The 13,322-nt window shown below is 38.1% G+C and overlaps 1 protein-coding gene across 2 annotated transcripts in view; it reads right to left on the bottom strand.

The window, feature by feature from the left end:
* The window catches only part of ODF2L (outer dense fiber of sperm tails 2 like), a 47,661-nt gene extending 34,543 nt beyond the window's left edge, over positions 1-13,118 (bottom strand). Inside the window, exons 1-3 of one of the 2 annotated variants that reach the window (XM_032424667.1) lie at positions 13,078-13,118; positions 11,717-11,793; positions 178-350 (exon numbers count right to left, since the gene is read on the bottom strand). In XM_032424667.1, coding sequence (XP_032280558.1) covers positions 178-290 — 113 coding nt within the window. In that variant the 5' untranslated portion in view covers positions 291-350; positions 11,717-11,793; positions 13,078-13,118. Of the gene's footprint in view, positions 1-177; positions 351-11,716; positions 11,951-13,077 lie in introns of those variants that run through there. The other variant, XM_032424676.1, reaches the window with a different exon arrangement.
* Between the last annotated feature and the right edge of the window lie 204 nt (positions 13,119-13,322).

Raw genomic sequence — 13,322 nt, 5'->3', positions numbered from 1 at the left:
CAATTCTGCTAAATGAGTACTGATTTGTAATCAGGGGAAATAAATATATGAATTGCTAGATTTGAAGAAGATACTCTTGAAAGAATGCTGTATTTGATTCAAATAATTTACAGTATGGACAAAACATGAAATGTTGAAATCAGAAAATTAGATATCCCCTGCTATTATTGAGAATACCAGCTGAGATGACTTTCACTGGCAGCCTGTGGTAAATGTTCGTCCTCTGGTGTACTTGTAAAATGAGAACATAGTTTCTCTGAATGACTTCCATCAATTGAAGGCTTCTCCATAAATTTGGTAAATGGATTTATAGGTGGCTTCCACAACAACTTTTCTTCATAAGCTGAAAGCTAGGAAATATTTTAGTTATTAAACTTATCTCAGTAGGTTCTTTTTTCTGTCATTACTCTATAAAATAAAAATCCTAAACATGTATAAAGAATTATATTTTACAGACAAAATAGAAATTATAACTGCTACTCATTTGTGATACTAATTCAAAAAGTATCAAAATTGCATTGCCCAAGCATTCAACAATTGCCAATTCCATACTTTCCAAAAGGCCTGTTATTTTCTACATAACCACAAGAATGTAGAAATTTTTATTAATCTATTTCTTGAAGTATTATAGTATCTTAATCCAGTCAAACTAGAAAATAAATATAAAAACTACGGTTAACTCTGGTCCTTAGTTTCATTATATCTACCCAATAGGAAATGTATGTTATGTATGCCTAGAATAGAAATTTCATATACTTTTCAAAGTATTTGGCAACAATAGCTACAAAAAGATTAAGTTATTCTTTTGAAAGTAGACCTTACAAAATTAAATTAATTTATTCCTACTTCCCAGCTCAATCTAGGATACTCTTTGGTGGTAACAAATAGACAGATACTTCTAAGTTTTACTAAACAACTGTTTTCACTCAAACTTAGCGGTGTCATTTTTTAAACAGGAATACGCATGAATTTCTTCAGAACTGTTCCATTTTAAGTAATAAATTAGTGCTTTAGCAATCATTAAGGCTGTGTTTTCACAACTCTAATATATGGTAATGTGTCTCCCTGACTTCATTTTATATTTATACAAAATCAAATGTTATATTTAAGATCTTAAGCGTTTTTCAGAGATATTTTACCTCTTTGTAATTTATTTTTATAAACCTGTATTTTACAATACATTTGGTCAAGAATTTTCAATACTTTAAGTAGATGTGAAGAAATTATAAGTTGAAAATTACTTGTATTTCTAAAATGACACTTTGAAAGTGTCTGTAAAAATACATCTATTTTTGTCTGAAGGTTCTATACACTACAAAAACAAGTATTTAGGATATAGACCAAAGAAATGCATGCTCATATTTTTGAAATACCAACAACTCATGTACAAATGGAACTGCTAATTAACCTACAGATATCTAAGATGATCTACTTGAATGCTGAAATATGAAACATCTGTTGGTAAGACATAACAGTATTTTGAGCTATCTGAAGTCTTAAAGAATTAAAGAAGAATTAAAAATAGATGGATACAAAAAATCAAATGAAAAACCAAACCTAAGAGTGAAGAAGAATATGATCTAGATAAATCACTGCAATCAATAGTACTATCATCTACTGATTTGTTTGGTTCCAATAGCTACCCCACTCACAGGGGAACTGGTATTTACCTTTCATTCATTCACTTGTTTAAAATTTCTTGCTCTGCACACTGGAATCTCAAGAAAGAATACCTTATTTACATTTGAATCCTTAGCAGCTACAAGCCTTATAAAAGCTAAGCAGTAATTGAAGGAGAGGACTCAAGGCTTGGAGCAGTTAATGTGATGAATAAAGGCAGTTGCTTTTTACTTATTCACTTCATTGATTCATCTTTTGGGGGAATCATTAAAAGAAAAATGTTTCCTATATTTTGAATAAAAATTCAAAAATAAATATAAGAGGATTAGGGATCTTCAATTGGTAGGCATATTTTATTTTTTTTTTAAGATTTTTATTTATTTATTTGACAGAGAGAGACACAGCGAGAGAGGGAACACAAGCAGGGGGAGCGGGAGAGAGAGAAGCAGGCTTCCTGCAGAGCAGGGAGCCCGATGTGGGGCTCGATTCCAGGACCCTGGGATCATGACCTGAGCCGAAGGCAGACGCTTAACGACTGAGCCACCCAGGTGCCCCGGTAGGCATATTTTGTAAGATTCAGTTTGGTATTAGTATTTTAAATGAGTTCTTACTTGGCTCTGTGGGCTATTGGCAGCTATTTATACATTTTTTCTAAAAGTTTTATCACAAGATGAAATACTACATTTTTCTGCTTCATCACCTGTAAAAAGTAACTGTGCCTTATCTTAAAGGGTAAACAAATAAAATTAACACACTGTAAAAACAGAGATCTTAGAATGACTCTTAGCCCAACATTCAAAAATGTTATCTTCATTACTGATTCTCAAAACAGAGAGAACTATATAAGTCAAGTCTCAGATATATCCATAGAAATTATCAACAATTATATTCTTACAATCTAGAAATATTTTCCAGGATAAAAGTTGTTCAAAGGTTCCAAGGCACTCCACTATTTTTGTGTTGTGACAATATTATAACCAAAAACATATGTGTGCTGAACAATTTTCTTTAACATAAAAAGTCCTACCTTTATAAAAAATGCTATCATTTTAGTGAGCCAAATGTATTCCTCTACGGAAAAGATGTTTCACAAGAAAATGTTTTCAATTACATGGAATATACTGCCAATTGACAAATATACTCCTGTACAACTTGGTGGTGAAACAAAGACACATATTCTGCACACATATTTAATAACCAAACCCCTAAAGATTAGCAACTTAAATATATTTTAATGTTTAAAGAATTAAATTTCCTATACAGAGATGACTTTACCAGTCCCCTATCAAAAAGGCATGTACTTAAAGCTTTTTCCAGGCGTGGTCACGGTTTACACTGACCCAGCTACACTCACTAAAGTATGTTCCATTTGGCCAACAACAAGCATTTGAGGGATGGCTGTTCAGGGACTATACTGCTGGCCATGGTCAGAGAAAAGAAAGATCCCAGTTCATGCCCTTCCTTAGCATCTAGATTGCTCTAAGTAAATAAACCAGCTGCAAATATATATTTAAAACTAATCTCTCCAAAGAGAAAAGCATAAGAATCTCACAGATTTCAATTTGTTTTGCCAAACATTAATTCTTGGAAAACGAGCTCCCATTGGCTTCAAACAAAAGCACACAACTTCTCCTGAAAAATTCACTGAAATATTCAGCAAAGAACACAAAGTAGATATAGGAATGCTTCTCATCTCTCTCACTATTCTTCACACTAGTCAAAGTTTACTAAAGAATTGTAGAGTCCTGCAAAACAAATGTGAGTATGACAAAAAGAAAGAGAAAAAGGCATTCTACAGGGTCAGGTACAGGGTCAAGTACAAGCAAGAGGAAGGAATCATGAAAGGACATGATTTGCAAGGGCAAGTGGCAAAGGATGAAACTGGACACAATGAAGTGGTCACTGTATGCCAAGCTCAAAAGCTTGAATTTTTTCCTAAAGGTTAAGACAGACCATTAAATCATTTTAAGCAGGATAATAACAGATCAAAAGTGCATCTTTAAAAGATAAATTTAGGGCGCCTGGGCGGCTCAGTTGGTTAAGCGACTGCCTTCGGCTCAGGTCATGATCCTGGAGTCCCGGGATCGAGTCCCGCATCGGGCTCCCTGCTCGGCAGGGAGTCTGCTTCTCCCTCTGACCCTCCTCCCTCTCATGCTCTCTGTCTCTCATTCTCTCTCTCGCAAATAAGTAAAACCTTAAAAAAAATAATAAAAAAAATAAAAAAAATAATAATAAAAGATAAATTTAGTGGTATTTTGGAGAATGGACCAGGTATATGGAGGGGAGAAGAGTAGAAGCAGTGAAACCGGTTATTACGGTCCCAGAGAAATGAAATTCCACCATTCTTTTCCTAGGAAAAATTTTGAAGAAATCAAAAGTTGTTTCCACTGGTGATAAAAACAAACAAACAAACAAACTTGAAAAACAATGAAGGAATTAGAATAGCAAGAGATTCAGTACAGAAAGTGACCAAATATAACACTTCATTTACCCATGACCATCTGAATGGATTGCTCCACATACCTGTTCCAGAAAATGACAGCTTATCCCTTTAAGTACCAAAATTAACTTGCGAGCTTGAAGAAAACCTCCTGAAAGTATTATTTCTTCTTTCTCAAACAGAGTACAGGTAGCCTGAACATAATTTAACCATTCCTTGATGACCCAGAGGCAGCATATTAAAATGAAATACTGGGCCAGACTCACCTGTTCTTAGTCCTTAGAACCACCTGACATGGACAACTCTAAGCCACAGCAGGCCTTAGTTGCCTCTTCTACATAATGAGAAAAAAACTTTGCCAGCCAAAGCTGTGGGGAGGTTTGAACAGAATGAAGTAGCACTTACAGGTGGGGTTTTTTGTTTGTTTGAATGTTTTTTTTTAAATTTAGGGTCCCTTTGGATCATTGTTGGGGTTGCTTTCCCACCAGGTCTTTTCTTTAAATTTTTTCATCTTAAAAAAAAAATCATACTGAGTCAATCACTATTCCTTAAAATACTTGCAGGCCTGAGTTATCTGTATAAAACCAACTTTTCGACACAATTCTTTCAAGATCTGTTCCTTACAGAATCATTACAAATCATCTACGAAGTAGTCATAAATTGAGTACTACTAAACCAGAGCCCACGGGAAAACAACTGACTTCCAAAAGAATTGAGTTTGGTGGGTAGATGTTATGTCAACCTCATTGCTATACTCAGCTCCTTGGGTCTCATTCATTTGTACAATATAAACAAAGCCACTTTCTCATGCCTTTCGGTTTTTTGGGTACAAAAACCATATTATTTATACACATCAACCGTGAAAGTAGAAGAAAGAGAGGCAGAAAATGGATACCTAGCTGTTAAAGAATTAGGAACATGACCATGACATTCTTATTCTAAGCAGAAGGAAAGCAAACTAATTTTAAAAACAGGTTTTCTGTGGTTTGTTCCTTTAACTAGCCAAGTAGTGTTTAAAACTACTCCAAGAACCTCATTAATTCAAAAACACCTGAAACCTTAGTATGGCGAGATGACAGGGAAACTTTGTCTCCGAAATAGACATCCTAAATACCTGCCCCAGTGTGGCTATGGTTTTCTCAATCAACAAGCACCCTTACTACCTATACTCAAAACCTGACACTGGTTTACTTAATCTCTTTTATTACAACCACCCCAAAGTGACTATTATTGCCCTCGTTTTCCAGATAGGGAAACTGAAGCCAGGAAAGTTAAGTGACCGGTCCAAGGCCACACACTTGAAGGAGTTTCCTACTGAGTCTGGAAACCTAGAAGGAACCTGGAGGACTTAATCTCCCAGGCCTCCCATAGTATTCTTCACTAAAGGAGCCCCAGGGCCTACCACAATCGGGTATATTATATGGTGGTCGCTTAAAAGCCAGCTAAATGAGTAAGAGGAATTGTTTCAGAAGGAAACGCCACCATGCCCGGGCCGGCCGGATAAGGGCTTCGTTCTGGACAAGCCCATCACCTATGATCTACCCTGGGGTCCTGGGGACCACACCCTCCCTAGGAATACGAGCCTCGCCGTCTTTTTCCCAGGCCAGGCAGTCAATTCTGGGGGAAGTGGCAGGTATGGGCAGAAAGGGGCTGAGGTCTAGCTCTGGGTGGACGTGAAGGCCTTTCACATCCGGGCCCAAAACTGCCCGGACCACCCGAACCCCTAAGTGCGTCTGCGGTAACCGCAAGGAAACGGTCCGAGCCCAAGCTTCCCCCCTCCCAAAAGCGTGACCACGCCCCGACCGCTGCGTCAGCACGCCGCCGTGACGTCAGCACGCCGCCGCTCCGCTATGGAAGGGGTCCAAAGGGGCCGCAAAGATGATGTTCAGCGAACGTTGGTGGAAACCACCGCCAGCGTACCTGTGCTCTCCAGCCCTGGGTCGGCTAGGAGAGAGGGGGACGCAGGAGGCAGTGCCGCAGGCGAAAGCTAGAAAGGAAGCCAAAGGACGCGAGGTGGCAAGGAAGCGAATTCCTAGAACTGCTTGCGGTGGAAGAGTGCCCGCCCAGGTGCAAGAAGGACGAAAGTGGAGCTAGTAACCATCAAGTGGCTTCTCTGGCAACGGCCGCCCCGCCCCTTCCGTCGGGCCACAGCCGACGCAGCCGATTGGCCGGGCTCGGGAAAGCAAGGGCTCGCGTCTGTTGCTATTGGCGAGAATCAGGGGGCGGGGCCGGGGAGAGGCTCTTTGTCTCTCAGTTGCTACTCTGGGTAAACTTTTCCCGCCCGCCCTTCAAACCTTTTGTTTTACATTAGTGGCCTCTTGTGTATAGTTACCAAAATCTTAATTGAGCTCAACCTAGAAAGAGAAATAAGACCGATAGAGTATGAATTTTCTGATAGTTGGCCTGGAAGTGCCCTGCCTGTGCTTTTTTAAAGGAGACATTTGAAAAAGCCCAAACAACCGCGACACAAGGAACTTTGTTTTAAATATATAGTATTGCTGTTTAGCTGGGATCTTCCCTAGGCCTCCTTCCTTCTGCTAAATTAGGGAACTGGACGGTGATCTCCAAGGCGCCTTTCAGATTTCAAATTCTTTGCATCTGTACTATAGCCAGCTAGTATGATTTATACACTCTTGAACAAGCAAGGCGAGATTTTATTTGGAAAAGTAAAAAACTATCCACCTCAACTTAATATTCGTGTTAAGAATTGTACACCATCATGTGAAATTTGCAAATAGAGCAATTGTCAACTGAGCAGTTTAGCCATGACATGGCATACATCATTATTGGTTTTACTAAAGAACATTTTCAGTTGATGATTATAGCAAAGATTTTTTTTTTTCCCCAGTGCTGATTGTCCAGCAAAAAGTTCATGGCAGTTAAAAGTTCATTCATAACGAACATATAACTGTTCCATATATGCAAATGCTAAAGAGCAGTGGGGACTGATCCATCTCTTACTAATGAATCATGACCTCTGGCAAGTCAACTAACTTTGCTACTCTGAACTAGTCTTCCCCTCCTTTAAGAAAAAAAAACGGGAGAGAGGGAGGTGGACATGTGGAATTGGGGCAAGGAAAGTAATTTTGAGGGTCTTTCCAGCACTTACCTGGGATTCTAGCGAAACTTACTAGCTTGTCATAATAAGAAAAATAATTGTACACAAAATTAGGCTTCTCTTATGAAAAATACTTAAATCACATCAGTGTTAGATATCACCACCTTTAAAAGACATGCAAAGGGGGCGCCTGGGTGGCTCAGTTGGTTAAGCGACTGCCTTCGGCTCAGGTCGTGATCCTGGAGTCCTGGGATCGAGTCCCGCATCGGGCTCCCTGCTTGGCGGGGGGTCTGCCTCTCCCTCTGACCCTCTTCCCTCTCGTGCTCTCTGTCTCTCATTCTCTTTCTCTCAAATAAATAAATAAAAAATCTTTAAAAAAAAAAAAAAAAGACATGCAAAGGGAAAAACAGTCACAAAATTTCAAGATGATTACATTAGATTCTCAAATTGACTATTTGAACTGAACTATCCGGGTAAATATGGCATCTCTCATCTTCTAAATCTAATCTGTTCTAATCTAAATCTGAAATCTGGTTGGATAGTGAATTTTTGGATAGAAAGATCCCTTATTTTATATTATTTAAATGGAAAAAAAATTCATCCAGCCCTACCAAAAATGCCAGTTTCCCCAAATATCATTAAATAGTTGACTACCTATGAAATAATACATCAAGAATTTCCTCATAATTTAAAGCAGAGGCCAACATACTTTTTCTGTAGAAGTCCACATAGTAAATATTTTAGATTTTGTGGATTATACAGTCTCTGCCATATTTAACTCTGCCATTGATGAATAAAAGATGCCATAGAGGATACATAAACACATGGCTTGGCTGTGTTCCAGTTAAACTTTATTTACAAAAATAGATACCAGGATAGATTTGGCCCACAGGACAGAGTGTGCAGACCTCTGATATAAAGCATTTAAAATAAGTACCTCATAAATATTAAACACATTAATGGTACCTTTGTATGTAGCAGATGCAAGATGCAATGTTGGGTGGTAATTTTGTTTTCTTTCCTCACGGGAACAAATATATACTGTAATTGTAAAAGTAGCAAACAATGAAATAGTGGTTTAAAGATACTTGATGAATGCAAATAAAATTTAGCAAAATAAAAAAGCAATTTAAAAAAATAGTTTGGTTGTGTAATAAATTATTTTCATAGGGTTTATCCCCCACTCTGAGTTGCATGTGTTCTCTCCAACATGTTTTGGTTTTCTTTTGCTGTTTTAACAAACTTAGTGGTTTAAAACAACAACCATTTTATTTGTTCATGATTCTGCGGTGAGAAATTCAGGCAGGGTTCAGCTGTGTGGGTTTTTTCCTCCACGTGGCAATAGGTGGTATCTCTCATCAAGTTGCAACCAGATAGCTGTTGAGGCTGGAATATCCAAAATTATATGTTTGGTGACTAGGTGGGCTCAATTGGAAGGCTAAGGCCTCTTTCACCCTATCCATGCAGCTCTGCATGTGGCCAAATTGAGCTTTTTTCATGGCAGGTGTGTTCCAAGAGTGAGTGTCCTAGGTAGCAAAGGAAGAAGCTGCAGATCTAAGGCCACACAAGTTACACAGAACCACTTCCACTGCATTTTGCTATCTAAAATATATCAGAGAGCCAGACCAAATACAAGAGAAAAAGTAAAAGATTCCACCTCTTGATGGGACAGTGTCAAAGTCACATTGCGTCTATGGAAACAATTTGCTACACAAGGCATTAAGGTATGTGCTATTTCCTGATCATCAGGTTCTGCCAGCACAATACAATAAATGTAGTAGACAAAAGCAATACCCCAAAAGGTAATGAAATGATCATGGTCTCTGCACACTATAGTATGACAGAGAACTAAAGACCTAACATAGCTCTTACGTAAAGCAAAAAATTCTCTCACATTCTCACTTCCAGATAAAAATCAAACAACTTCAGCTGTTCTACACATATTAGGGTGAATAAAAGACATTTGCCAGAGCGATATCTGCATACTAGATGCTAGGAATTATACTTATTCACCCGATAAAAAGACTACATCTGGATCAACATTTTAGATGACCCATTCATCTTCTACCCAGGCCAAATAGAAGGTTAAATGCGAGTATGTTCAGAATCACCACGCCAGCATCTTTCAAGTCTTTGATGGTGGCATTAATCACTAGAATTCCCCTAGAAATATGGTATGGGACTTAGGTTAACTTTTTCAGTAGAAAAGGGCCATTCCAGGGCCTATCAACTGACCTTCTTATTATAATAGCCATGAATTAAGAAGCAATGTCGAGATGCTGTAAATCTCCATTAAGGTGATGAAGTTCAGATCTCTCTTCATCAGATCTAGCAATTTTTCATTATTATAGATCAAGTAAGATCTTAGAAGGCTGTCCATCCATTTCAATTACAGGGACACCATAATCACTTTCACACTGCTAAAGATCCCTCCCAGTCAAACAACTATGATTACTGCTCTGGCCCCGGGGCCTATTATGGTAAACACTGCTATCTCATCCCTGATGCTTAAGCAAGGTCAGTTGGCCTCTGCCACTTTGATATCCTATTATTTCCATTAGGGAATTAGAGATCCTATTCAATTGCAGCATCTCCTAACTTCATCCCTGGGCTTAGAGGACAACAGCTTCCTCTCCCTCCCAATATTTTCTCAATGCATTAGTGAAGAGGAGGTCCTCTAGCCTTCTCAGGATACAATTGGAGATAGGTGACTGAGTCACACATGATAAATCCATTCCAACATCCTATCTCCCTAAGTCTTTTAAGTCAATCCTCTAAAATATATCATGAGATTTCTAGCATCTCAACTTTATTTAGTGCAGGACAGCATTGGATCCAGGTTTCAACAACCAAGCAAACCTTGAACCACTCCCAGATGCTCAGGCAAGCACAATGAGTCCATGGTTTTTGTTTGTTTGTTTGTTTGTTTAAAGATTTTGTTTATTTATTTGACAGAGAGAGAGAGTTCACCAGTAGGCAGGCAGGCAGAGGGAGAGGGAGAAGCAGGCTCCCCGCTGAGCAGGGAGCCCGATGCGGGGCTCGATCCCAGGACCCTGGGATCACGACCTGAGCCGAAGGCAGACTCTTAACGACTGAGCCACCCAGGTGCCCCAGGTCCATGGTTTTTGATTAATATATCCATATTGATAACTTCGATCTCATCAAAAATTGTATTCCTTCGTCCCTGATCTAACATCCCTGGAATTCATTATCATATTCCATAGGTTTCTGCCAATATAAATCAGCAAAATCATGCACATTTTTTTAATATGAAAGACTTCTCCCAAGTCAGACTTTTTACTTGTGCCCTGGAATATACTGAGATCTAACTATAGATTTATAGACCTTGTAATACTGGCATCTAGTAGGTAGAGGTCAGCTGCTAAACATTCTACAATGCACAGAACAGCCCCTAAAACAAAAAATTATTCAGTCCAAATGTTAATAGTGCTAACATTAATAAATCCAGGTCCAATAGAGAGAATGCAGAGGCCACTAGCCACCTATGGCTACAGAACATTTAAAATGTGAGTAGTCTTAACTGAGACATGTTGTAAGGGCAAAACAAACACTGAATTTGCATATGAAAAAAGGACAAAATATGTAATTACTTTACGTCCTTGCCAGCATTCATTACAGCCACTTTTTTAAAAATTTTAGCTGTTCTAGTAGGTGTGAAGTGGCATCTCATTGTGATATTATTTGCATTTCCCTGATAACTAATGATGTTGAGCACCTTTTTAATAGTTATGAACCATAAGTGTATCTTTTATGATGTGTTATTCAGTCTTTTGCCCTTTTTGTATTGGGTTGTCCTTTTACTACTGGTTTGTAGTTCTTTATATTTTCTGAAAAAAATCTTTTATGAAATATATATAATGAATATTTTCTCCCACTTTGTATCTTGCCCATTCATTTTCTTAATGATACCTTCTGGTGAGCAGGAATTTTAAATTTTGATACAATCAAATATCCTTATCCATTTTTCCTTTCATAGTTTTGTGGAGATAATTGTATTTTTTCTAGACTTTTTATGATTCTAAGCTTTTATATTTAAATGTATGATCCATCTTTTTTAAAAAGTTTATTTATTTACTTATTTGAAAGAGAGAGCATGAGCAGAGGAAGAGGCAGAGGGAGAAGCAGACTCCCCGCTGAGCAGGGAGCCTGATGCGGGGCTCGATCCCATGACCCCGAGATCATGACCTGAGCTGAAGGCAGACACTTAACTGACTGAGCCACCCAGGCACTCCTGTATGAGCAATCCAATTTGCATTCATTTTCTTGTAAGGAATGAAGCAGATATCAAGGTTTACTTCATTTTATATAGATATCCAGTTGTTCTATCATCATTTATTTGAAAGACTTTTTCTTTCACATTGAATTAACTTATTGCTTTTGCTGAAAATGATTAGACCATTCGTGTGTGTGTCTACTTCTGGACCTTCCATTCTGTTCTAATAATGGATAATCTAAACACATGCCAGCATTATATTCTCTCTCTCTCTCTTTTTTTTTATTATGTTCAGTTAGCCAACATATTCTCTTAATTACTGTAGTAATTATTTAAGTCTTGCAATTAGGTAAACTCCATTTACCGTAAGGATGGTTGTCCACAGGGTAAGTCAAACAAAGACTGAGCAAAGTCTTGGGGAACAGAAAGGCATCACTTTTCCTAGAGAGAAAGTGTATGTCTTAGTTCAGGATGCTATGACAAAAGTACCATTAACTGGGTGACTTAAACAACAGATAGTTATTGCTTACAGTTTTGGAGTCAGGGAAGTCCAAGATCAAGATAAGCTCTCTCATGTCTCTTCTTATAAGGGCACTAATCCCATAATGAGGGCTCCACCTTCATGACCTAATTACTTCCCACAGGTCCCACCTTCAAATACCATCACAATGGAGATAAGGGTTTTAAAATATGAATTCGGGGAGAATATAAATATTTAGTCTATAGGAGCAGGCAACATGTTACCTGTTGTTGAAAGAGGTCCTTACCAGAAAACACTGAGACAGGCAACTACTCCAGTTCTGCACTAACTAAACCATTGAAGTTTGGGCTGGGCATAAGTGTGGGGTGAGGTTGAAATGGGCTGTTACAATAACAGTGGTTAAGAGCAAAGGCTTTGGAACCATACCAACCTGTATTCATGTTTTCTAACCACAAGTCTTGGGCAAGTTACTTCTCTAAGTTGTGTTTTCCCCACCCACCCCCCAAAAAATTAAGAATAATTCTACCTGCCTGATAGGATTGTTGTGATGATTGAGGTCATATTTGTAGAGCACATAGCCCTGTCTGATCAAATCGTAAGTGTCCTATAGGTGGTAGGTATTAGTAAACAACAGTTGCTCTAAGGTGTAAAGCACATGACAGAAAATCAAGAATGATTATCTCTCTCTTTTTTTAGACTTTCTTTTTTAGAGAAGTTTTGGGTTCACAGCTAAATTGGGGGAAGATTCAAAGACATGCCATATATTCCCTATCCACACACATACATAGTCTCCCCCACTATCAACATTTCCCACCAGACAGAACATTTGTTACAACTGATGAAACTGGTTTGACAAATCATTACTACCCAGAGTCCATAGTTTACATTAGGGTTCACTCTTGGTGTTGCATATTCTGAGTTTGGACAACTACATAAGGATGTTGCATTCACTATTACAACATTATAAGGAGTATTTTCACTGCCCTAAAAATTCCCTGTGCTTTGCCTTTTCATCTCTCCTTTTCCCCAAAGCCTTAGCAAGCACTGATCTTTTTACTGTCTCTATAGTTTTGCCTTTGCCAGCATGTCATATAATTGGAATCATACAGTATGTGTCCTTTTCAGATTGGTTTCTTTTACTTGGTAGCATGCATTTAAGTTTCCTCCATGTTTTCCATGGCTTAATATCTCATTTCCATAATATTCCATTGTCTGGATGTACCATAGTTTATTTATCCACTCACCTACTAAAGGACATCTCATTTGCTTCCAAGTTTTGGCAATTATGAATAAGGCTGCTATAAACATCTGCATGGAGGTTTTTATGTGGACATATGTTTTCAATTCCTTTAGGTAAATACCAAGGAGTGAGATTGCTGGATCTGATTATCTCTTTTCGTCCAGATATTTTCCACAGAATTTGAGGCTTCAGACATGAGTCTTAAAAACAAAAAACAAAACAAAAAAACATAGTAGCATATGTGAATCT

Source organism: Phoca vitulina, unplaced genomic scaffold (genome assembly GCF_004348235.1).
Source record: "Phoca vitulina isolate PV1807 unplaced genomic scaffold, GSC_HSeal_1.0 scaffold2, whole genome shotgun sequence".
In the NCBI taxonomy this organism is placed as follows: Eukaryota; Metazoa; Chordata; class Mammalia; order Carnivora; family Phocidae; genus Phoca; species Phoca vitulina.
This window is presented reverse-complemented; position numbering and strand designations above follow the sequence as displayed.